The sequence below is a fragment of the Littorina saxatilis genome, linkage group LG2 (genome assembly GCF_037325665.1).
Source record: "Littorina saxatilis isolate snail1 linkage group LG2, US_GU_Lsax_2.0, whole genome shotgun sequence".
Classification (NCBI taxonomy): Eukaryota; Metazoa; Mollusca; class Gastropoda; order Littorinimorpha; family Littorinidae; genus Littorina; species Littorina saxatilis.
The window spans coordinates 89616878-89641877 of record NC_090246.1 but is presented as its reverse complement, the minus strand read 5'-3'; the positions used below and the strand labels follow the sequence as shown (position 1 = coordinate 89641877).

At 41.5% G+C, this 25000-nt stretch overlaps 1 protein-coding gene across 1 annotated transcript in view; it reads right to left on the bottom strand.

The window, feature by feature from the left end:
* Positions 1-2611: 2611 nt before the first annotated feature.
* LOC138960113 (histone-lysine N-trimethyltransferase SMYD5-like) overlaps positions 2612-25000 on the bottom strand; it is a 30893-nt gene continuing 8504 nt past the window's right edge. The window contains exons 2-6 of the mRNA XM_070331861.1: positions 9967-10484; positions 6300-6496; positions 5766-5904; positions 3828-4094; positions 2612-3055 (exon numbers count right to left, since the gene is read on the bottom strand). Of these exons, the coding sequence (XP_070187962.1) occupies positions 2789-3055; positions 3828-4094; positions 5766-5904; positions 6300-6496; positions 9967-10484 (1388 nt within the window). The 3' untranslated portion in view covers positions 2612-2788. The remainder of the gene's footprint in view (positions 3056-3827; positions 4095-5765; positions 5905-6299; positions 6497-9966; positions 10485-25000) is intronic.

Below are 25000 nucleotides of genomic sequence, written 5' to 3'. Positions count from 1 at the left end.
TCCAAACAGAAATACTCTCATTTACAACGTTCGCGGAAAAAGATTATTCTACAAAATAACATGTGGAAAAAATACAAGGTAAACGAAATGCGTCAAAGGAAGACAGTTATTAGTCATCAAAAAGAACGATCAAAAACTCTTGTAAACGCCAAACTACATAGCATTTGAATGTAAGTCTATGAAGCCCCCAAAAGAGACGCTATTTGCCTCTTGTGTTTAGACATCATTTCGCCTGGGGTGCAGAGACGATTGCAAGGGTTGTGCAGCTGCGAAGTAGACATACGTACGTCTCAACACAAAAGGTCTGAACGGTTGTTTGTTTCCGATTTTCCACATCATGCTTGTTCTTTAGATGCCGTTCCTCTCACAATCGAACCTGCCCCATCAGGTCTCTAGATACTAGAGACTTTTATGAAAACAATAAAGGACAAACAGCAGAAACCAGTATGTACGGTTTTCTTTATCATTATTTCGTCAGTTTTACCCGACTTTCTGGTGACTAGCTCTCACAAACGCTGGAGATGTAATCAGTTATCACGCTTATGGAAGACATTGGAAGTATACCATAACATTTCAGATATCACCAAGGTACAATAAATACGAGAACTCTTTCACACACATTAAACGACACACGCTTAAAGCTGCAACCCTTCTCGAGAGAGCGATCATGACCACCACAATGGATATGTTCAGATCTGTACACGGAATATCCCCGAGTACGGAGTAGGAGGGTCCTGCAGACTTTAATTGTGTGTGTCTGTCTGTTTCGACTTAACAGCTTATTGCTGGGAAACTACTGGGCGCAGTTCGTTCAAAAGTTGATACACTAACTTGATAATAGGTCCGATTGATCGTATTAAAACTTCATAATGTTACCTGGGACCTAAATGCCAAATAAATCACAAAAACCACTCTTAACGGTGGGAGTTTTTGCGGTGGGAGGCTGGTCGCATTGCGAACAGCCTGAACTAAAGGGCAGACTTGGGCGGCGAACACGCAGTGACGAGAAAAGCATGATTTCAGTGCAAGCCAGACAACGGGTGGGAAAATGGTCTCGGCAAAGAAATTACAATGCAGGGTTTGGTCTCGGTGAAAGAGAGACAGAGAGCACGAGAGAGTCTATGGCCAAAGTGATCCGCCGGGTTCGATTCATTTTGTGCACATGCGTTAGTGTTACTGTTTGTGTGTGTGTGTGTGTGTGTGTGTGTGTGTGTGTGTGTGTGTGTGTGTGTGTGTGTGTGTGTGTGCATGAGTCTGTACTCGTGTGTGTGTGTGTGTGTGTGTGTGTGTGTGTGTGTGTGTGTGTGTGTAAGAAAGAAAGAGAGAGAGGGAGGGAGTGAGAGAGAGAGAGAGTGTGTGTGTGTGTGTGTGTGTGTGTGTGTGTGTGTGTGTGTGTGTGTGTGTGTGTGTGTCTGAAGAGTACTCGGGTCCAGCGCGAGCGTTTTTTTTTTATCAATACGAGCATCCTTAAAGGCACACTCCTTCCCGTGAAAACACCGTCTCAGATCTGGCCAGACCTTTTACATGAAGCCATCCTTCCACTTGGTCACTTCCTAAGAATGAACAGCCTGGGCACCGTAGGACTATTTTGATGAATCAATATCGTAAAAGCCACTATAGTGGCGTTTTAAGAAATTAATTCATGAAAAAAATTCAATCTCACCACAGCAAGCAGTCAGGGTGTTCATTTTTGTTACGTGTCCAAGTGGAGGGATGATCTTATTCCATGTGAAAACCTGCAAGGATCCCTAGTGTTGTACATGATTGTTCACACGGAAGGGAGGTATCGGCTTTAAATCATCTGCATGCTCGTAAAGCATACTGGAGAAAATCATAACATTTCTGACTTAATCAAGTCACAATGAACACCCTGTGACTTAACCCCCTTCGTGTGTACACGCAAGCACAAGACCAAGTGCGCACGGAAAAGATCATGTAATCCATGTCGGAGTTCGGTGGGTTATGGATACACGAAAATATCCAGCATGCCAACTTAACGAAAACGGAGTGAAGCTGACTATGCTCTCAGAGTATAGTGTGGGGAACCCAAATGGGCAAACGAGCTCACACGTAACCAGAAAATTCTGGAACGCCGAAGAAGAAGAACACCCTAATACGAGTATTCTTTTACAGGCTTAGACGACAAAAATCGAACACTTTAAACAGAAGTGTTCTACTTTGAAACACATTTCTGTAACAGGTTTTGAACACTTTGTATCATAGTAAATTTGTCTACTGGCAAAAGTAACACATAATGTGTTGACTAGTGTTCACTTGTGAACACTATGAGTTTAGTGTGTGAGCCCCCTTTGCTAGTAGAACTAAGTACTATGTCACAAAATGTTGTGTTTAGAATATACGATATCTGTCGTTTAAGGCGCTCCTTCATTGAGCCCGGAGTTGACTTCGCGAAATCTTTTTAGGCAAAAAAAAAAAAATAGTCTGTTTACGGTAACCCGACCGACCCTATTTTTTTCGCGCGACCCTAGACTTTTTTTTGGCATTTGGGAAAAAAAAAGAAAAAAAATCTGGGTTTTTTGCAAAATAACGTAAAAATATGGTTTTTTGGAGAAATAAAAAAATAATAAAAAAATCCCGACCTACCGACCCTATTTTGTTGGCCTATGTTACCGTAAACAGACCTTCTTTTTTTTTTGGCCTTACCAAAAACCCAATGCAAAATCTCCGTGCGGCCAGCTTCGCGAAATATACTTCGCGTAGTCGACTTCGCTCAATTAAGTAAAGGCTTTAAGATCTACGAGTGTAGATGTTTAGGCACTTCACAGTCCTACAGTTCCAGACCACAGATTTTCTTGTGTCCCCGTTTCCAAGCTTTCTTCTGGCATTTCGTGGAGCAGTACCACGCCTGCTTGCAGCGAGAACACTTGGGGAACTCTTTTCCTTCCGTGGCCTTGACATTGCATTCGGTGCACGAGTCGGGCCCGTCCCCCTCGAAGCGGCAGCGATCACACTCACACCAGAAGTTGTAGGAGCGATACAGAGCGAAGCGGCGTTCCTTGCGGCTAAGGTTCACATCGATGTACTGGTTGAACACCTGAGATGATAAATAAAAACATATTTCGTCGGATGCTTCTTTAGACAAACAACAGTGACAACATCACAGGACGACATTACATTCCTTCCTTCCTTCCTTCCTGGTTCAGTGAACACTTGTGATGAAAAAGCATAAAACAAAAATGATTATTCTGTGAAATGTTAATTAAAAGTGAAATGCCACCCCTCAACTTTGACAATTCGACAAATCAACAACCTGCATACTTCTTTCTGTGTAAAGTGGGAATATTTTGTTTCACTATTTCCTTGTACGCTAACAGTGTCTTTTTGTTTTTCTAATCATCACCAAACACTTCCCACTCAGCACACTTAGCAGCAAGGCCATTTTTGATTCCTGACACATAGTACAATGATCAATTTCATCCAAATTAAAATTAGATCAGATAAGATACCCAAACTTGAATGTCCATTTTCATTATGACATAACTGCAATTTTTCTTGATGGCCTCGTACATTCTGAGGTCTCTTCTATGCTCCGCCTGAAAAAGAAATGACAGTCTGGAGAAACACAAAATGTGGAAGAACAATTAAAATAGGTACATTTTAGAGACCACCCTGTATTATACAGTGGAACCCCCCTTTTAAGACCTCCAAAAATCTGAGAAAATAAGGTCTTAAAAAAGAGGGAGTCTTAAAATGGGGGTCGATTTACAGAGGTTTTGAACATAAAGTTTAAAAAAAAACCCAGGTGCTTAAAAGAGTGGAAGTCTTAAATTGGGGGTCTTAAAAGAAGGTTCCACTGTATTCTTCACCTCCTCCCCAGCAGCTAAGTCTCTCTTGGCCTTGACGTGGCAGCCTGGACGTTTGTCCGGCGTCTTGCCGTCACACACGAAGGCGTTGTTGGCACACGAGTGGTTGAGACACGCGTGCACAGGGAAGAGCCCCGCGAAGTCGCCCTCGTGTTCCTTGCTCTGGAAGTAGGACAGGAGGGGCCTCAGCATCGGCTCGGAGTGGATGCCGCGACACAGGTAGCCCATGGGGTTGTCTGCGTCTGAGAACGACTGCGTGTTACAGGCTAACTGCAAGAACCGAAAAACACAATCAGAGTTGAGGGGTAGCCCATGGGGTTGTCTGCGTCTGAGAACGACTGCGTGTTGCAGGCTAACTGCAAGAACCGAAAAAGACAATCAGAGTTGAGGGGTAGTCCATGGGGTTGTCTGCGTCTGAGAACGACTGCGTGTTGCAGACTAACTGCAAGAACAACAAACAAGTCGCGTAAGGCGAAATTACTACATTTAGTCAAGCTGTCGAACTCACAGAATTAAATTGAACGCACTGTATTTTTTCACCAAGACAGTACAGCTTCGTCAATCCCCGCGTAAAGGAAATCGCTCACCTCCCACGTGCAAAACGTAGTGATATTGACACGCCAGATTAGCGCGGTAGCGTATTGTGCAAAGCAGGAAAGCGCGCTTTTCTGTATTCTTGTTAACTTTCTGAGCTTGTTTTGAATACAACCTATCATATCTATATGTTTTTGGAATCAGGAAATGATAAAGAATAAGATGAAATCATGTTTGGATCGATTTCTTAAATTTTAATCGTAAGATTAATTAATCTATTTTCGTTAATTGTGATCACATTTTAAGAGTAAACATGACATTTGTATATATTCTTAGATTCAGAATGTGATGAAGAATACGATGCAATCAATTTTAAATCTGTTTGCGAAAAATCGATTTTAATGACAACTTTAATGAGCAAACTCATTAATTAATTTTTAAGCCTTCAAGCTGAAATGCAATACCAAAGTCCGGGCTTCGTCGAAGATTACTTGACCAACATTTCAACCAATTTGGTTGAAAAATGAGAGCGTGACAGTGCCGCCTCAACTTTCACGAAAAGCCGGATATGACGTCATCAAAGACATTTATCAAAAAAATGAGAAAAAAAGTGTCTGGAGATACCATACTCAGGATCTCTCATGTCAAGTTTCATGAAGATCGGTCCAGTAGTTTTCTCTGAATCGCTCTACACACACACACACACACACACACACACACACACACACACACACACACACACACACACACACACACACACATACACCAAACCACACCCTCGTCTCGATTCCCCCCTCTACGTTAAAACACTTAGTCAAAAGACAATCAGAGTTGAGGGTGAGTGTGTAGGCTGGGCGGGTGGGTTGGTGTTGGGACTGGTTGGGTTGGTTGGTTGGCTGGTTGGTAAAAAAAAAATTGTTTTTCTTATCGTCCCTACTACCGGGACCGATGCAAAGGTGGGTATTTTTCACAGTTTACATTGAAGGTGAGTGGGTAGACTGGGGTTGGACTGGTTGGGTGGGTGAGATAAGGAGAATATTGTTGAGTGTATTGAAACGCCCCAAGAGACTGGGACTCAATGATACTGCCCAATGTGAGTGTGGCTCAGAGGAGCAAAACCCTGAGCACTTTCCACAGACATGCCCACATCTGGAGACAGCACGCCAGCACTACTGGCCAGAAGACACCAGCCTGGGCTGAGATACACGAAGCGAAAGTGGGTGCCACCCAACTGGGTGGGAACAAACAGCGGTTTCTGATTGGTTGAAATCACTACAAATCTTTTATTTACACCAATCTGATCTCGCGGCTGCATACCACCCACATGGATGGCACACAGGTTTGCTTCGTGTACATGAGACTTAAACGACAGGATATTACGTCATACACAAGTGACGTCATACAGACCTGCAGATATCTGCCGCTGAACTCCTCTTTGGTGATGGTGTAGCTCAGACCGTCCCCGAGGTCACGGAAAATCTCCGTCATCAGTTCGTGCATCTTCGGAAAAACATCGGCCTTGAGTCCTGACCCGTAGGCAATAAATCTGGACAACATTTAATAGACGATTAAACATCTTGTTTGCAGAATTGGTTGTTAGTTCTCGAGAAGGGTCCTCTTCGGTGTCACACTCATGGCATACAATAAGGACATACATTATGATAACAGGAGAACTATATATACTGTACAACTCAGAAAAGATAAGAAGTTTCTATAACTCTCGTGGTTCAACAGTTGCACATGTTCTATGTATCGCATTTCAACCACAAAGCCAACACAAGAAATACTGACAAAGAGACAAAAAGGAAAAAAGAAACAAGCAAGCAAAGAAGAAAAGTAAGAACACGCAAAACACAGTCTACAGAAAAAGGCGGGACCTGAAAGGTATCACCTATATGGGAATTAAAGTTCTTCATCTACAGCTGTCAATCATGCAATCACCGGCGGTAGGGAGCCCTGGCCAGTGCCCAGTCCGTGGGGGCGGGGCTTGACCGGCCGTTGTCATTGCCCAGCTTGACCGCCGTGCAGACGATCTGCGCCCACAGCTTGGCCAGGAGGACGGGGCTGAAGGAGGCTGACCACCAGCCCTCGAAGGCCGTGCAGTCGCTGGACGTCAGGTTCTTGTAGGAGTCGCACACCTGCGTTGTAGAAATGTTATAATGAGATCCGACACCGAGACACGCTTAGCCTGGCGGTGACCTTACGATTGTTCACCGAAACAGTCTTCTTTTCCTAAATTCGTTGTCAGTGACGTGATGCTTCGAATTATGAAGCCTTCTCTACCTTTTCTCACTAATGACGTCAGAGATGTTTACTTTTGAATACATGGTCAAGAAGAGAATTCTTGGTTTGTCAATTAGCAATTAGCAATTTGTCATCAAGAATTAACTGTTTATGTATATGTGTTATGGTAATGTGCGCCACCCCCACCCCTTTCTGTTACCCCTTATCCCCCTTCATTGTTCCTCTTGTCTTTATCTCCCCATTGGAGCAAGATCCTGACTGCTCGATTGTCACAAAGATGTGAGTAAGGTATTTGGTGATAGGTTGAGTTTTGTAAAGACGTAGTGATTTTAACCTCCCTAAAGAATGGATTGTTGATGCGTAGACAGGTTAGAAGCGATATCACGGGTTTCGTGTGATTCACGAGGAAATAGCCCTGGCTTAACAGAATTGTGTTTACGAGTTTGAAAGATATACTGAGAGAGGCACAGCGATTCAAACTAGAAACCAAGGAGGTTGGTTTACGCTTGTCGTCTTGTTCTGGTAACAAGAACTCCTTCTTGAGACGGGTCTCTTAAAGGCAGAGTAAGCCTCCCGTAAACCATCACAGATACGGTCAGGCTTTTACACACAGTACAAACACCCTTTCATTTAAACACTCACCAATTGAGAACATCCTAGGTGCCCTCCGTAAAGAGCGAACAATTTTCAAAGAATTTATTTTTGCGTGGTTTATCTTACCCCTGGGCCATCGTGAACCCGTGTGATCCAGTTTTCCTTTTTCACAATGCAGTCGTCAGTTAGTCATGAATGCGACTCGATGTGAGCTTATCTGCAATAGCACGTTTTTTATGCACGAAACAACGGCTGTGGTTCACAAGAACTCTAGCGATGGCTTTTGACTGTTGAGAGGAACGGCGATTTGCACTGATAAACCGTCTGCTACGACCCTTGCGTGACCCTGCTTCCGGGCTTTTCTTTTTTTTAAACTTTCACAACTTCGAATTGTTCTGATCTTGTCTTGATGAAAAACGAATTCTTTTATGATTAAAGAATGTTTGTGTAACAAGCTGTCAATTTATTATTTAGATTTTAAAAGTTAGGTCTAGCGCAAAAACGAGGTGCCGTTGTTGTTAACGAACAAGTCTACGAAAATAAATTCTTTGAAAATGTCTCACGCTCGACAGAAAGCAGCCAGGATGTTCCCGTTCGGTGAGCGTTCAAATGGAAGTATGCTTGTACTGTATTTAGACGCTCGGGGAGCTCTGTGATGGTTTACGGGAGGCTTACTGTGCCTTTAAGATAAATGAGTTATTATGTTGTATAATATTGAAGCTTGAATACATAACTGGAATGTAAATTTAGTGTATGCAAAGTGCACTAAATTCTAGTGTGACGTTTTTAAGAGAATTCTCGTTGACGTTGGGATTGTATTACGTTTTTGTTGGGTAATTTCTTGAACATAAATGTTGATGCTATGTATGGTAGTGTCATTAATGGATTAAGTGATCCATGGGTTAAGTATAGCTTGGATATTGATTGTGGACGGAATGACATACATGGAATGATGTCAGAAGTACGTGTGTAATCTTTCTTTCTTTATTTGGTGTTTAACGTCGTTTTCAACCACGAAGGTTATATCGCGACGAACGTGTGTAATGTTTAGTTGTGAATGTAGAATGGAGAATGAGAGTGTGGTCATTATTATGTTTGGATTACGTAATGTATTTAGTAAATATGGCCAAGAGGGAGAGAAAGGGAAGAATGAACGAGAGAGATGATACACGACTGTTTAGAAAGAAGAGATGGTTTAAGAGAATGTTATTTTAAGACTTGGGTTAATTCTTTAGGAGTTTCCATGACGGTGTCCGGGGGTTGGAACCCACACTGGAGAGTTCGTGACGATGTCAGGACAAGAAGTCACATCGGCGAAGGTGGATGGACGGTGGAGTCCCCATCAACACTGGACGTTGAGACGAACCGGTACTTTTCGCTAAGGGCGAAGTAGTGTTTCTCGGGGAGGAACGTCAGATAGGGAAAACGGTATCTGCATGGATTACAGTGGCACAAGAGTGTGTAAAGGACGGCATGAAGTGAGAACTACGAACTCGTGAGTGTCTGTCAACATCCTCTCTTGTGGAATAACCTAATATTGAGATAGTATGGTTAAGAAAGATTGTTATACTATGTACTCACATGTATTGAGTGATTGCAATATCACTGTGTGAACTGTGCGTTCGTGAGTGGTGATTGGTATTGCTGTATTGATGTGAAGAATTGTATTGTTATTTGTGAGGAAATAATAAGTCTGTATCCTCCCAGATTCTGTGTGTGAAGTGTTTAGTGCGAAGAGTGAAAGAGTCAGTTTAACCAGATAGGGTCCCGCAGTGGGGCACTGCGGTTATGAAATTAAAGGCCCCTCCTGTTTTTGGAACCGCAGGAGCTTTCTAGTTTGCTGTTAGGTAGATTTTTGGTTCCTCTTTCCTGTCATGCTCTCTTTTTCTTCATGAATTCTTTTCTTTTTTCTGCCTTCTTGCTCATTCACCTATATTTTTTCCAAAAATCTCTTCTCTTGCCGCTTGTCTCGCGATTAATGTATAGTTTAATCTGTTAGTGTTCTGATGTAAGTCCAGCAGTAGATAGGTTAAGCCTATTTTAACATACTGGAAACTGGTAATCTTCCAGTAGGTATTAATTTAGTTTTACTAAAGCCTGCTGGGACACAAGTAATGGGTTAGTGCATTTGTAAACAGGAATCGCTTGACAAGTGGCCCCCTTCATCCCCCCCTTCCTCGTCCTGATATGGCTCTGCGTAGTCGGCTGGACGTTAAACAACAAATAAACAAACAAACAAACAAACCAGATAGGGCAGAGCACGTAGTAATAGAAAATAACTTCTTTATTCGCATATTCCACTTCATGACATCGATGCAATCGACGAGGCTGCTACATGCAGAAGGGTCTGATGTCATCTTAGGAAATGTAAATCTGTTCTGTTGAAAAATTCGCGCTATTTTTTGCAAGAATGACCGATCTGCGACAAGTGCCCATCCCTGCGTCTATGCTGCATCTTCTCTGTACCAGTTATCTGTCTGTGATGTGTTGTTTTGTCATGTCGTAAGGGCATGCACATCTAAAAATACAAACACTATCATTTGTTAAACGTAAAAACTAGTCAAAATCATAAAACAAGAAGTGTAGTTTATTGGAACGTTTTATTATTGACAAAACAAAAACGTTACTTTTTAGTTAAAATGTAAATGTAACGTTTTGTTTGGTCACTAATTGAACGTTCCAATAACTTACAATTTTAGTTTGTTTTTTATTCTGAAGTTTGGAACATTAACAGTCTATTTGGTTCTGGGTGTAAGAATCGGTCGCATACCTGGTACAGCTTGCTCACGGCAGGGTTGACCTCAGGACAGATGAGGCGGTGGTAGCAGTCCCAGGCTTCCCGCTTACACGTCTCACTGCAGTACACTTCCCGCCCGCACTGACACGGGTGGCGCTCCCTAGCGGGCCAGTAGTTCTTCAACGACTTTTGCAGGGCCGACTTGCTCCTCTCCTCTGCGCCGAAGACGTCCTCCGGTCTGATGAGACTCCTGACGCAGTTGGCGCAGCAGGGGAACTTGAGGCTGGGCAAGGTCTGAGCATGCAGGATGGACTTGTCAGCGAAGATGACCTCCCCTTTCTTCACAGGCTTGGTGGTACAGACTGCTCTCCCTTGCGAGGTGAAGGTCACCTCGACCGGCATGCCCTGGGTAAGAGGCTGGTACAGACGCTTGGCGCGGACTTTCTGGAACAAGATGGCGGCGCTGGTGTCTTGAGGTCCGGCTAGCCTGGAGGCGTTGCGCAGCCAGGACTCGGCCGTTACCGGTAGACCCAGCTTGTCTAGGATGGAACCTGCATGGACAGAATAATGAAAACTGGTTAGAATGTCTTAGTATCATGGTCTTTACTGGAAGAAACCGCCTGTATAATATGCAAACTGGTTAATTTCTTTATATTTTTCGTAGAACACAACGCCTGTATAAGAAATTAAGATGGATGCTGCACGAACAGAATATGCAGACTGGTTAGAATGTCTTGATATTTTTTGTAGAACACTACGCCTGTATAAGAAATTAAGATGGATGCTGCACGGACAGAATATGCAGACTGGTTAGAATGTCTTGATATTTTTCGTAGAACACAACGCCTGAATAAGAAATTAAGATGGATGCTGCACGGACAGAATATGCAGACTGGTTAGAATGTCTTGATATTTTTCGTAGAACACAACGCCTGTATAAGAAATTAAGATGGATGCTGCACGAACAGAATATGCTGACTGGTTAGAATGTCTTTATATTTTTCGTAGAACACAACGCCTGTATAAGAAATTAAGATGGATGCTGCACGAACAGAATATGCTGACTGGTTAGAATGTCTTTATATTTTTCGTAGAACACAACGCCTGTTTAAGAAATTAAGATGGATGCTGCCCGGACAGAATGTGCAGACTGATTAGAATTTCGATTATCGTTACTAGAACACAACTCCTCTGTCAGATGGACCGGTTTCACTTTCGGTTGTAGTTATTGGAAGACAACGCCTGTCTAAGACTAAGGTGGAACCTGCTTAGACGCAATATGCAGACTGGGTACAATTATGTTGATCGTTACTGGAACACAACGCTATACCAGGATGGAACCTGAACGTGTACACGGTCGGAATGTTTGGACTTTCGGCTATCTGGGCAAGACACGGTTTGTTTAGAATAAAAACTGCACCAGAACACAGTCGGTTGCTTGGTTGGCTAATGTTTGATGATTTGGTTTGCTTTGCTTTGATACCACCACCCTAATACTTTACTTTGTGCAAGAATCAATCACGCGTACAGCATTAAAGATGCCCAGCTGTACTCTGCATTGTACTGTAAACTTCGCAGCGGCCTTATCGGGTTCCTCGGATGACGTCATTGCCAGGCTAACGCTGCGGCGTCTCTTCTTGTGCTGACAGAGTTGTCGGTCGCAGTCAATAGTCTTTAGTTGAATCAACTCGGAAAACTCTTAAACGCCTGTTTGCACGCGACTCCGCGCATTTTTGAGGCCAGGCAACCCGACAGCTGGCCTTTAACGGGAAACCCCGTATATATATCCAGCTTTTCTTTTCCTACTGCACTGGAAACTGGGAGCGGTTGTATCTATGCAACAAAACAAACATCAGTGTTGCAACGACAAATGAGGAAATGCTGCGCGTCTGAGTCAGGTCTTCTCTCTCTCTCTCTCTCTCTCTCTCTCTCTCTCTCTCTCTCTCTCTCTCTCTCTCTCTCTCTCTCTCTCTCTCTCTCTCTCTCTCTCTCTCTCTCTCTCTCTCTCTCTCTCTTCTTCCCTTCTCTCTCTCTCCCTATCTCTCTCTCTCTCCCTCCCTCTCTCTCTCTCCCTCCCTCTCTCTCTCTCTCTCTGTCTCTCTCTCTCTCTCTCTCTCTCAGTCTCTCTCTCTCTCTCTTTCTTTACAAAGACAGCGATTGTGTCAGCACACCGGCGGCTAGCTGACCAGTCGAGCGGCTTGTGTTCTACATTATCACAAGCACGTGATGCTGTATTATTGTGCAATGTGTATTTTATAGTGCGTGTGTGTGTGTCCGCGCGTGTGATGATGTTTTATAGTGCATTGTGTTATTCATTGATATGTGGGTGATTGCACTTGAAATTACCCAATATTGACGGACTGTGTGATGATATCTTCTGCTATAGTCTGTTGAGACAGTGATATCAAAATCGAGACCGGAGGTCGAGATTTTGATATCACTGTCGAAACAGACCAATAGCAGAAGATATCATCACACAGTCAGTCAATGTTAGATATATTGCTAATTCTCTGGACATTTTGTATTTACTGTAAAGAAATTACAAAAGTATTTGTCTCAGTTTTGGCTGTTCCATATCCCTCCCTCTGATTATTATTTCTTTTTGTTCACTCTTTTCTTGTACTTTTCAGTATTTCAAAATGTCTTTTCTTTCAAAAAGTCTTTAGTCACTTGCTCAACTAAATTCTGGGATCATTACATTTTCATATATATTTGTTTGTTTTTAAATTTAGGTGTTTTTGTTTTTGAAGTGGGGAAGCAATAAAGAGGTCGTCGATATCAAAACTGATATCGACGGAAATGTCGTCGATATCACTTTTGCACTGAGCTCAGTTTTGCCCAATTGACCAATGGAAATCCACGTAACATATGAAATAGCAATATAATGTTATGTTGTTGTCTTTTTCCAATGATTGTACAGCGCTTTTTTGCTTGTGCTGTTATATTAATCAGGCTGATAACCGCAGGGTACAGCTGATCATTAGATAGATATGACACGCAATGTCGATCAATAATTGCCAATTCACTACATCACGGCCAAGAACTTAATTGCAGGTTATAATTACACATTACACTTTTGTAATTATACTGTCATATCATCATATCATAGCTATGACGTATCTAATGATAACAAGCATTGTCATACTCTGGTTGCATATATAACACCATAATCACACGACAATTTATTATCACATCAGACTGGCTTAGGTCTCTTCTGGTAGAAGGTGACCCACTGACACACGGCTGTTACTTTGTCCTCTTGAATGTGCATGCACACGATGTGCAGTGATGTAACATCATTCCACTGCTTAGTAGTTTCGGCTTAGGCCCACGAGGTCTAAAGCTGTTTGCCTCTTCGCCGAGTTTTCAAGATCGCTGAAGGCGCCTACCACTACCTGTCTATTTCTATGATGACAACAACAGGAAATATATCAATATTTGATATCAATGATTATATTTCAAGGGAGACAGATTAATTTAGCCGTCTTCTGCATTCGTCAAGAGGTATTTTGAATGACATGTTGTCGCTCCAGTCATGTGTAAAAGTAAACCAAGGTTTCGCCAATGCCGACGAGTTTCTGTTCATTTTCTACGTAATGCTGAATAGACATGTTAGGGACACCATTGGGTTCTACTTTCGTTTACAAAAAAATCCAGACAAAAGAAGCAGAGTGAAGCAGACTAATTCAGCAAGCTGAAACTTGATCTTTAGCTTGGCAGTAGTGCAGGACAAAAGTAGTCTCTCATGATATGTTTTCTGCCACGTAATGTACAGAACAGTATTGCAGTCAGAGGGAATTTATCCTGGTATTGGTAAGAATCGTAAAACAGCCCACATGCACATAGTTACTGTTAAAATGTCAAGTATCTGTACCTTGACAATTGTATACAATCTGCAATAGAAATCTGAGTGTGTGTGTGTGTGTGTGTGTGTGTGTGTGTGTGTGTGTGTGTGTGTGTGTGTGTGTGTATGTGTGTGTGTGTGTGTGTGTGTGTGTGTGTGCGTCGAGTCAGTGTGTGTGTGTGTGTGTGTGTCTGTCTGTCTGTCATGCTGTGATTGTGTGTGTCTGCCACGGTGTGTGTGTGTGTGTGTGTGTGTGTGTGTGTTTGTGTTTGCTCCTGTATGTGTGTCTATTATGAGTAAAAACAATTCCCTATACCCCCAATCCTCTCCCAAACCACCATCTACTTACTCCCCCCCCCCCCCCCCCCACAAATCACGTCAGTTACCATAACGTAAATGTCATGATCCTCCCGAGGGAGTTTCCCAAACAATTATGTCAATGAAGATCAAAAATAAATTTTGACGACACTTTTTATTTCATTTCATGAGTTGGTGCAAACACGGTAAGCAATGTTGTAATCATTGACTTGTGTCTATTTTTAGATTGCCTGTACACAATGAACCCATCACACACTAGGACAATAAGAAAAGACAAACCAAAAGTTACCTGGTGATACATTGTAGACGGATGCATGTTATTGATTAAAAGCCCCACAATGATGTGCTTGGCAAAAAAAACAAAAAAACAAAAAAACAAAAAGTTACCTGGTGTATCTAATAATTACACTGATAAAGAATGCGATATTACCCAATATTGACGGACTGTGTGATGATATCTTCTGCTATGGTCTGTTGAGACAGTCCGGTCTCGATTTTGATATCACTGTCGAAACAGACCAATAGCAGAAGATATCATCACACAGTCAGTCAATGTCAGATATGTTGCTAGTTCTCTGAACATTTTGTATTTACTGTAAGTGTAAAGAAATTACAAAAGTATTTGTCTCAGTTTGGCTGTTCCATATCCCTCCCTCTGATTATTATCTCTTTTTGTTCACTCTTTTCTTGTACTTTTCAGTATTTCAAAATGTCTTTTCTTTCAAAAAGTCTTTAGTCACTTGCTCAACTAAATTCTGGGATAATTACATTTTCATATATATTTGTTTGTTTTTAAATTTAGGTGTTTTTGTTTTTGAAGTGGGGAAGCAATAATGAGGTCGTCGATATCAAAACTGATACCGACGGAAATGTCGTCGATATCACTTTTGCACTGAGCTCAGTTTTGCCCAATTGACCAATGGAAATCCACGTAACATATGAAAAAGCAATATATACGTATAAGGGCTTTTCTTTCATTTTCTTACAATAAGATTAACTTGATATTAATGTATTTTATTTTAATTACGTTCAGTGGTCAGCATACAATAGCTGACTACTCTCTGAAAGTTGACTACCTAGCGCTAAAGCCGGGACGTAGCATTATATTTTGTAATACCAAAACCTTCAACACAATTTATGAATACTTTCATAAGCATAAGCATAAGCACTACTGATAGTAGCAGTAGTAAAAATGTTAAAAGTCCTACGGGTTTTTGCCATTAAGGACTTGAGTGTTTGTCCGCTTTTAGTGATAAGCATAGCGTCGGCTGGCCATTTGTATAGTTTGCGCGGGAAAGAATGTTTTATAAAACAAAAACTTTGTAAACTGGCGTATTTACAAAACTTGACATTGAGTGTGTAGTATTATCATACAGTGTACAATATTCGTGTTTGTAGTCATGTTCTGACATTGTCGGGATGAGGAATACTGTACATTGTATTTCACCAAAGGGATTTTTCTGTATCCAAACTGAAAATAATGTTCACATGACCCTTTTTCACTTTACAGTGAGGCACGACATTTTCTCGCAATGCTTATAAATACAATACAATGTTATTACGAAGCTAAGTAGAAAATGTCAAGAAATAACTATCTATAATTAAACATGAGTCGTGCGAAACAGTGCAATTAAGTGTCTTTCCTTCCATAAACAAAGTTGTTTTTTTTAAAACAAGAAAGGGATGTTATTGGAACAATGTAGTTTTTTTACGACAACAATAAAACGTTACGTTTACTTAGGATTCTATTTGAATTCGTAATAATCAAATTTTGTTTGTGCCCCCCGCGGGTTAGGGGGAGTCCCATATTGGTTGGGACGAGAAAGAATTTACCCGATGCTCCCCAGCATGTCGTAAGAGGCGACTAACGGATTCTGTTTCTCCTTTTACCCTTGTTAAGTGTTTCTTGTATAGAATATAGTCAATTTTTGTAAAGATTTTAGTCAAGCAGTATGTAAGAAATGTTAAGTCCTTTGTACTGGAAACTTGCATTCTCCCAGTAAGGTAATACATTGTACTACGCTGCAAGCCCCTGGAGCAAATTTTTGATTAGTGCTTTTGTGAACAAGAAACAATTGACAAGTGGCTCTATCCCATCTCCCCCCTTCCCTCCGTCGCGATATAACCTTGAATGGTTGAAAACGACGTTAAACACCAAATAAAGAAAGAATTTTTGTTTGTATTAAATTACTAAATAGTACATGTGTTTATAGATAACCCGCCCTGCTTAAGCCTGGTCGCGTAAAACACACGTAAACGTAACGTTTTGCTTTGTAATTAATATAACGTTCTAATAGAATACCTTTCTTGTTTTTTATTCTGAACTTTGAAACGTTGGCAGTCTATTTGTTTTTGGCTTTCTTCCATATATACTAGGAGTGAATGAAATACGATATGTGTAGCTCAGGGAGTTATATATAGACTCTACAGCTAAGTAGTGTAGATAACCCGCTCTACTGGCAAACCCACAGAGATACCTGGTCGAGTAAACAATACCTCCGAGACATCGAGGAACCCGTACCGATAAGTCCCCTAGCTCCCCGTGTTTCACGGCTATTGGAGCGCTCCTCAACTCTGTGTGTGAGTGTATGTCTGTCTGTCGGTGTGTGTCTGTCTGTTTGTCAGTCTGTTTGTCTGTCTGTCCCGCAGTGGGGCGCTGCGGTTATGAAATTAAAGGCCCCTCCTGTTTTTGGAACCGCAGGAGCTTTCTAGTTTGCTGTTAGGTAGATTTTTGGTTCCTCTTTCCTGTCATGCTCTCTTTTTCTTCATGAATTCTTTTCTTTTTTCTGCCTTCTTGCTCATTCACCTGTATTTTTTCCAAAAATCTCTTCTCTTGCCGCTTGTCTCACGATTCATGTATAGTTTAATCTGTTAGTGTTCTGATGTAAATCCAGCAGTAGATAGGTTAAGCCTATTTTAACATACTGGAAACTGGTAATCTTCCAGTAGGTATTAATTTAGTTTTACTAAAGCCTGCTGGGACACAAGTAATGGGTTAGTGCATTTGTAAACAGGAATCGCTTGACAAGTGGCCCCCTTCATCCCCCCCTTCCTCGTCCTGATATGGCTCTGCGTAGTCGGCTGGACGTTAAGCAACAAATAAACAAACAAACAAACAAACATTGTCTGTCTGTCGGTCGGTCTATTCGTCCGTGACAGTGCGTGTTTACATCATAGGCTGGTGCGTGTTTGTTGATGGTTACTTTTCATCTTAGGATTGTTTATAACGGCTGTTTCTTGTCAGTCTCGAGAACCCCGCGGGGCATGCGAGAATTGACATCCGTGTGCGTAATATAAAGAGGCGTGACCCGTGTCCTCAGTCTTGAATTCCGCCGTCAATTTCGTTGACAAATGCAGTAGAACCAGGGTTAATAAAGGAACAATATGATATGTACGCCCTTCATTACGTTCGTTTCGTCAGCATTATTTTTGGATCAAATGACTGAACAGAAACTGGAGGGACATTCAGGATACTGTTGTCATTGCTGCTGCTGCTGCGAAAGTGTCTTACTTGACTCTATGTTATTTGTGCACAATATAATTTACTGCATAAGAATAAGAATAAGAATAAGAATACTTTATTATCTCATAGAGAAATTCAGGCGTGGTACATAACAATAATACAAACAGGACATTGTTTTTACATAAGACATATAGCACTATATAACAGGGCAGGTTATAAACACACCTCCCGCATGAGACTTACTCCGGCGGCAAATGTATTTCACTCTATTTACACGAGGATCTAATTTCATAGTTCTTCATAAGGTTATTGATCCGTGTGTTAACTATAATTATTTGCAGCTCTTTATGACGTGGCATAACTTGAGATACAGTTATTATTCTGTGCATGCAATCTTTTTTCTTTCATGATGCATAGTTCCGCTTCAAATCACCAGATGTTACTTGTAAATTTGTAGATTTTAGCCTGACATAGGTCCGATTCCCTACACTTACTCGCATATGTCCGGTACTATATTCTTTCGTGTAAGTTTATGGGCAGTCGTGCTTCCAACTTGGGGTGGTCACGATTTAGGCTTAGGCCCACAGAATCTTGAGGCATATGGGAACGAGTTGGCTGCGGGGACGCCTAGAACAAGCTGTTGCTTTACTGAACGAGATATATTTCTTTTGACATAAAATTTGACTTGGCGTTCTTGTCCGTGTCAGGATCCGGTGTCGACACTCCTAATTTGTAATCCTGGTTTCCTGTAGCCTACTTAGGTGTAAATAAGTATGCATTATGATGTGTTTGTTGTCCATATTTTGGTGTCTAAGTACGCATTGTGATTTATTTGTACTCCATATTTTGGTGTCTAAGTATGCATTGTGATTTATTTGAAGTCCATATTATGGTGTCTAAGTACGCATTGTGATTTATTTGTACTCCATCTTTTGGTGTCTAAGTACGCATTGTGATTTATTTGAAGTCCATATTTTGATGTCAAAGCACGCATTATGATTTATGTGTATCCAATCTTTTGGTGTCTAAGTACACATTATGATTTGTTTGTATGTCATCGTTTGCTGTCTAAGTACGTATAATGATTTCCTTACAGAGTTTACAGCCAGTTTTAAGTAGCTTCTCGAGTTTCAAGACATGTGGAATGTCAGCTTTTGCGTTACTACCTCTTGTAACGGAGTGAAAATGCATCTAAATCTGCTAGGTCCACAAGTCCGCTTTATAACTGTGAGTCTAGTGTGAATCCCTTCAAAGAGTGTCCAGTATCTAAGCCTATTATGCCGTAATTACGACGCGCTCGCAATGCAGTGCCAATGAAGTATACAAGTAATTATTTCAATGTCAGCTGTGTGACAGAACACAACTTTGATGAATCGAGGGTCTCAATTTGTCATTGCTGAACAAAATATTTTAATGCTCTGGGATATGGTATAGTTCTTAACCAGATAGCTGATTCATGTAGTTTCTGGAGCTCATTGAAAACTTTTTCAAGGAAAACACACTCGTAGAAATAACTTCAAGGGGTTAACGGGGTGCTTTCCGTATTTACTCTCTTCTTCGGGAGAGGTTGACGTCGTGGGTGACCGATGAACGTTGTTGCAAACTTTACCTTACATTGCGTAAGTTGTGACGTGTTTCTTTTCTTACATCTTAATACAAACTAGAAAGTAAGAAGAAACCAAACAATTATAATTAATTATACCGGAATGGAATTTTTGTTGCATTAACAAAAACAATGTTTTATCCCCTCCTTGAAAGCCGTGACAATCCCCCCCTGGATTACGGTGTCTTCGTGTGTGTGTGTGTGTGTGTGTGTGCGTGCGTGCGTGCGTTTGTGTGTGTGTGTGTGTGTGTGTGTGTGTGTGTGTGTGCGTGCGTGCGTGCGTGTGTACGTGTGTGTGTGTGCGTGCGTGCGCGCGTGCGTGTGTGTGTGTGTGTGTGTGCGTGCGTGTGTGTGTGTGTGTGTGTGTGTGTAAAATGCACGCAGCAATTGACTTTTTCCCCAGTATGAAACTAGAACTACTTTCTTTCGCGGTTGCACACAGTGTGCAAAGGGTGAGATCGACACAATCATTACGTCAACAGGGCCTAAGCCCAAAACGCAACCGCGTTGTAGAAACTTCTAGAGCAATGGACTATGGATTTATTCAGTATAGATAGTTTATTTCAGAAGCCACTTTTCCAGGAAGTAAACAAGCCGTTGCCCATAGTACACAGACGCTTCACTATAACTAGTTCAGGTTTTATTGTTCCCAGTTCTTGGCTTAAAAACCTGGTTTCATATAAAGTTTACACATCTGGTTATCTTAACCATATGGTTTCATTGCCCCGTAGGCCGTTTGTTATTCGGCCCAGGCAGCGAATTCAAACGTAGCATGCACAATAAATTGTATTACTTGAAATAAAATAAACTGAAATAAGCTTGAATGCCGATGCTTGTTCTACTTCAGTAGGCTTAATACTACTTTAAACTATACACTGACGATTAAACACGTAAAAAAACCTCTGAAAAAGCACATTAATAAAAAAGAAAAAACCAAAGAGGAGACTATTCATGGAAATGCTCTGTGTTTCTGAGGGAGTAATCTTGAAATACAGTTATAAAACATAGGAAAGAGGGTAGACTAAACCTGTGTATGTATCAGAAATTGTCAACAACCGCCGTGCAAGACTTTATGTCCGCCGCTCATTAATCGGCGATCTATTAATGTTCAAGTCAGAAAGGTACGCTAATGCCACGCATCCCATTAACATGCATGACGAAAACGAAAATAGTGCATTTCACAGAAATGCTCCCATGGACATCTGGGTCACACACACACACACACACACACACACACACACACACACACACACACACACACACACACACACTAACACACACACTAACTCACACACTAACACTGACACACACACACACACACACACACACACACACACACACACACACACACACACACACACAACAGACAATGTGTACGACAAAAGAACGGTATTTTTCTTTTCTAAATTAATGTTTCAAACAAACAAACAAACAAACGTGCAAACCTGAAAATAAAAATGTAAAGTGTTCAAGTCCGTTTACCATAAAAGTTATGTCGAGTAACGGTCTTTGACAGCTTGTTAATGTCGTTTCACTTGCTGCGATGTGATTAAGATAAAAGTCGACTGAAGCCGTCATTTTCTTCTTAAACCAAACACAAATTTGAAAAGGCGAAACATTTAATATTCTTCTCCGCAACTTTTAGCAGTGAATGTAAGATTCAGAAACTACTGTGTCTCTACAAGTGCATGTTTGTTTAACTTGCATATTACCTGGTCAGAAGAAAGTGTGTGTGTGGTGGGGGGGGGAACGACGTAGGCTAGAAAAATGTCCTTTCAGTGGCAAAACATCTGTTGACAAAACGTCCGTTTTGCGTCCAAACGTATTTCGGCAAACGTCCGTTTTACGTCAAATTTAACGCTTATCGGCAAGACGCTCGTTTAACATCAAAACGTTTGTCGGTAAAACGTGTGCTGGACGTCAACACGTCTTTAAGTGCGAAGCTACTTTCGAAAATGCGTTTTTCGCGAACACTGATAAGGCCAAAAAAAAAAATAGGTCTGTTTACGGTAACCCAACCGACCCTAGTTTTTTCGCGCGACCCTAGACTTTTTTTTGGCATTTGGGGGAAAAAAAAAAATCTTGTTTTTTTGGCAAAATAACGTAAAAATATGGTTTTTTGGAGAAAAAAAAAAAGAAAAAAAAAAAAACAATCCCGACCTACCGACCCTATTTTTTTGGCCTATGTTACCGTAAACAGACCTATTTTTTTTTTGGCCTAAACAACAACGCTCGATCGTTCAGCTTCTCCCTGATGGTTGTAGACAAACGCGTAACAACAACAAAACCTGCGGACACTGAGAAATGTCCATTCGGCGTTTAGCCACACAATGTAAACGAAAGAGATAATTATTTTAGGCTGACATAAAGCATGACACAGTTATGGTGCGTGTGTTCTCTACTCCCGGTTGTTGAACTTAGCCGTAAAAAGAAAGAACAAAAGAGCGTAAAGCAACGTCATAAAGTCCGACAAAGACTTACGACAGATTATTGAGAAATTGTGTGTCTCGCGTGGAGTTGAGAATGAACACTTTTGGCTACACATAGGTCTGACGAAGAGAGAGAGAGAGAGAGAGAGAGACAGACAGACAGACAGACAGACAGACAGACAGACAGACAGACAGACAGAAGGGATGGTGTCACACACACAAAAGTCTATGTTCAGTTACTTGTGTAGTATTAATAGTATATCTACATCAAAGCAAATGAGCTTAGGTCTATTCTGTGCATTAGTCAGCGGAACTACTTTCTCCGACCTGTTTACACACGCATGCTCAAGTGTCAAGTGTTGTAGAGTGGTTCTACCAAGTCGCTTGTCATAGGTAGGGCCAAAATGAAAAAGAAACAGAAGGGAAAAAAATTTATTAAAAAAGAAGAAATCATGCGTGTCAAAGATGAGTCCGAGGAGCTAGTTTGTTTATGTTTGTGTTTCTTTTTCCCTTTTCATTTCTGTATTTACTCGTGTATTCATTCAAATGTTATCGTTATCTGATATCATGCTACCGTATTTTATGTAATTTATTTCAATGTGTTCTAAATTTTGTTTTAATCATATTTTATTCTATAAGATTTTATGTTATTTTTATTCATAATTTAAAACGACGACAACAAAAACAAAAACAACAATAGCAATAAGAACACTGTTAGGTTCGACTGCAAAACCAAAAGGTGACTGGGCAGACGATCTCTCTCTCTCTCTCTCTCTCTCTCTCTCTCTCTCTCTCTCTCTCTCTCTCTCTCTCTCTCTCTCTCTCTCTCTCTCAGTCTCTGTCTCTCCCTCTCTCTCTCTCTCTCTCTCTCTGTCTCTCCCCCTCTCCCTCTCTGTCTCTCTCTCTCTCTCTCCCCCCCTCTCTCTCTCTCACTCTCTCGCTCTCTCTCTCTCTCTCTCTCTCTCTCTCTCTCTCTCTCTCTCTCTCTCTCTCTCTCTCTCTCTCTCTCTCTTCCTCTCTCTTACTTGTGTACAGTACACGTGTGTGTATCTTTCCTAGACAATTAATTGTTCTGCCTGTGGTAAGAACCAACACAAAATAACGTTTCAATTCAGCAAACTGATTCAAAATAATTCCACAGAAAATGATCCGAAGAAATTAACGCAGACACAAGACTGACATAATTTTATTCACTTCTACACGTGATTTGTGACCCTCTGCTACTTGGATGCTCCCTTTTTTCGAGAACTTTTAATTAATTACTTGTAATTAATTACTATACGTATCTCACCGTAACTAGACCGTGATCAAACCACTATGATTATAAAGTAGAAATAATATGTGTGGATGCTAATCAGGACTTAATACTGACTGCTCACAAAAATAGAAGTAACGCTCCGATGTAAGACCTCGCAGCCAGCTATATCGGTAACATTTATTTTGAAAGCATATTTTAACGCATACACACGACGGGTATCAGGATCTCAGAGACCTGTGTGATATGAAGAAATGTCGCGTGGTTACATGCTGATCAAGTAGCGCTTGAGGCTTACAAGAGGGAACAGGTTTGCTATGCTGGAATTTTAAAGTTTTTATGAAGACTAATTCATATAATGCACGCACGCGCGCGCACACATACACACTCACACACACACACACACACACACACACACACACACACACACACACACACACACACACACACACACACACACACCACACACACACACATATCTGTCTCTCTCTCCGAGTCTTGCTGCTTACCAGATTGCCAGCCTGGCGTCTGGCATCATGGGGTTAGTGCTAGGACTGGTTGGTCCGGTGTCAGAATAATGTGACTGGGTGAGACATGAAGCCTGTGCTGCGACTTCTGTCTTGTGTGTGGCGCACGTTATATGTCAAAGCAGCACCGCCCTGATATGGCCCTTCGTGGTCGGCTGGGCGTTAAGCAAACAAACAAACAAACTCAACCAGATTACCAGATGAAGACTATATAATACGAGTTTGGAAAAAAAAATGGTTTCGACAGACAACATTTTTATGGTGTGGTAGCCAGAAAGCGTTTTACTGACAAATACAAACCCCTAAATAAAGGTATTTAAACTGAAGTAAAAAATCAAATTTCAATGTGCTTCAAACAGACAATCTGACTGAAAAGCGTTTATATCGTTTCTACTGCTGAACAGAACACAGTACATGAGTACTGTGGGTTTGGAGCGTGCACATCATGGTCACACTGCTTGGTGATATGTATTTCATGTTATCATTAAAACTCTATTGTTATACCGAACTTCCGGACGAAAGGCAAAAGTCCACTTTACAGACTAGTAACCTAAAAATAACTGCTGGTTGCTTGGTTTTGAGAATGACTGATTGAACAAGCAAACCATGGCGGAAACTGGTTTCACTTCCCGCTGAAAATCGTGCAGGGCGACACAGAGTGCTCGGTTTTATTGAGCTGGCAGCTATTTTGAAATTTCAAACTTTATCTCGACTGTTCTCCGGGATCATGCCCCTAATGGTTTCACCGTGAGGGCGTTAAAAACATTTATCATCGACTTGGCAGACGACTGCTCTCTCTCTCTCTCTCTCTCTCTCTCTCTCTCTCTCTCTCTCTCTCTCACACACACACACACTCTCTCGCTCTCAGCCCAGGAAACATTGCTCACGCAATGACACACATGCACACAGTGGCAAAGTAACTCACAGTCACGCTCTTTTTTTCCGATAAAGACTTGCTCGCCTCAGCCCCCCGCCCCCAATATTTATATTAATTTTGGGTTTTTTGTTTGTTTGTTTGCTTAACGCCCAGCCGACCACGAAGGGCCATATCAGGGCGGTGCTGCTTTGACATTTAACGTGCGCCACACACAAGACAGAAGTCGCAGCACAGGCTTCATGTCTCACCCAGTCACATTATTCTGACACCGGACCAACCAGTCCTAGCACTAATCCCATAATGCCAGACACCAGGCGGAGCAGCCACTAGATTGCCAATTTTAAAGTCTTAGGTATGACCCGGCCGGGGTTTGAACCCACGACCTCCCGATCGTCACGGGGCGGACGCCTTACCACTAGGCCAACCGTGCCGGTATTATTAATTTTGTTACAATGTTATTATCATTTATGATTTTGAACTGTTAGCTTTAAAAAAAAAAATCGTCTTCTTCTTCTTTTGAGCAACGTGTTGAACTGAGTGGTATACCAAGACAACAAACGACGACTTTGGTTAAACAGCTTTTTTAATCTGATATCTAAAATAATAATTCTAGGTTCTTTAGAATATCAGAGCAAAAACAGGTTGAGATTAAGGACAAACTTGACGAGCATAGCTCGAGCTAGTGTCGAACGATTTGAAATGGCATTGAAAATGCCCGATTCAAGTGAGCGACAAGTCCAAGGGAGATAAC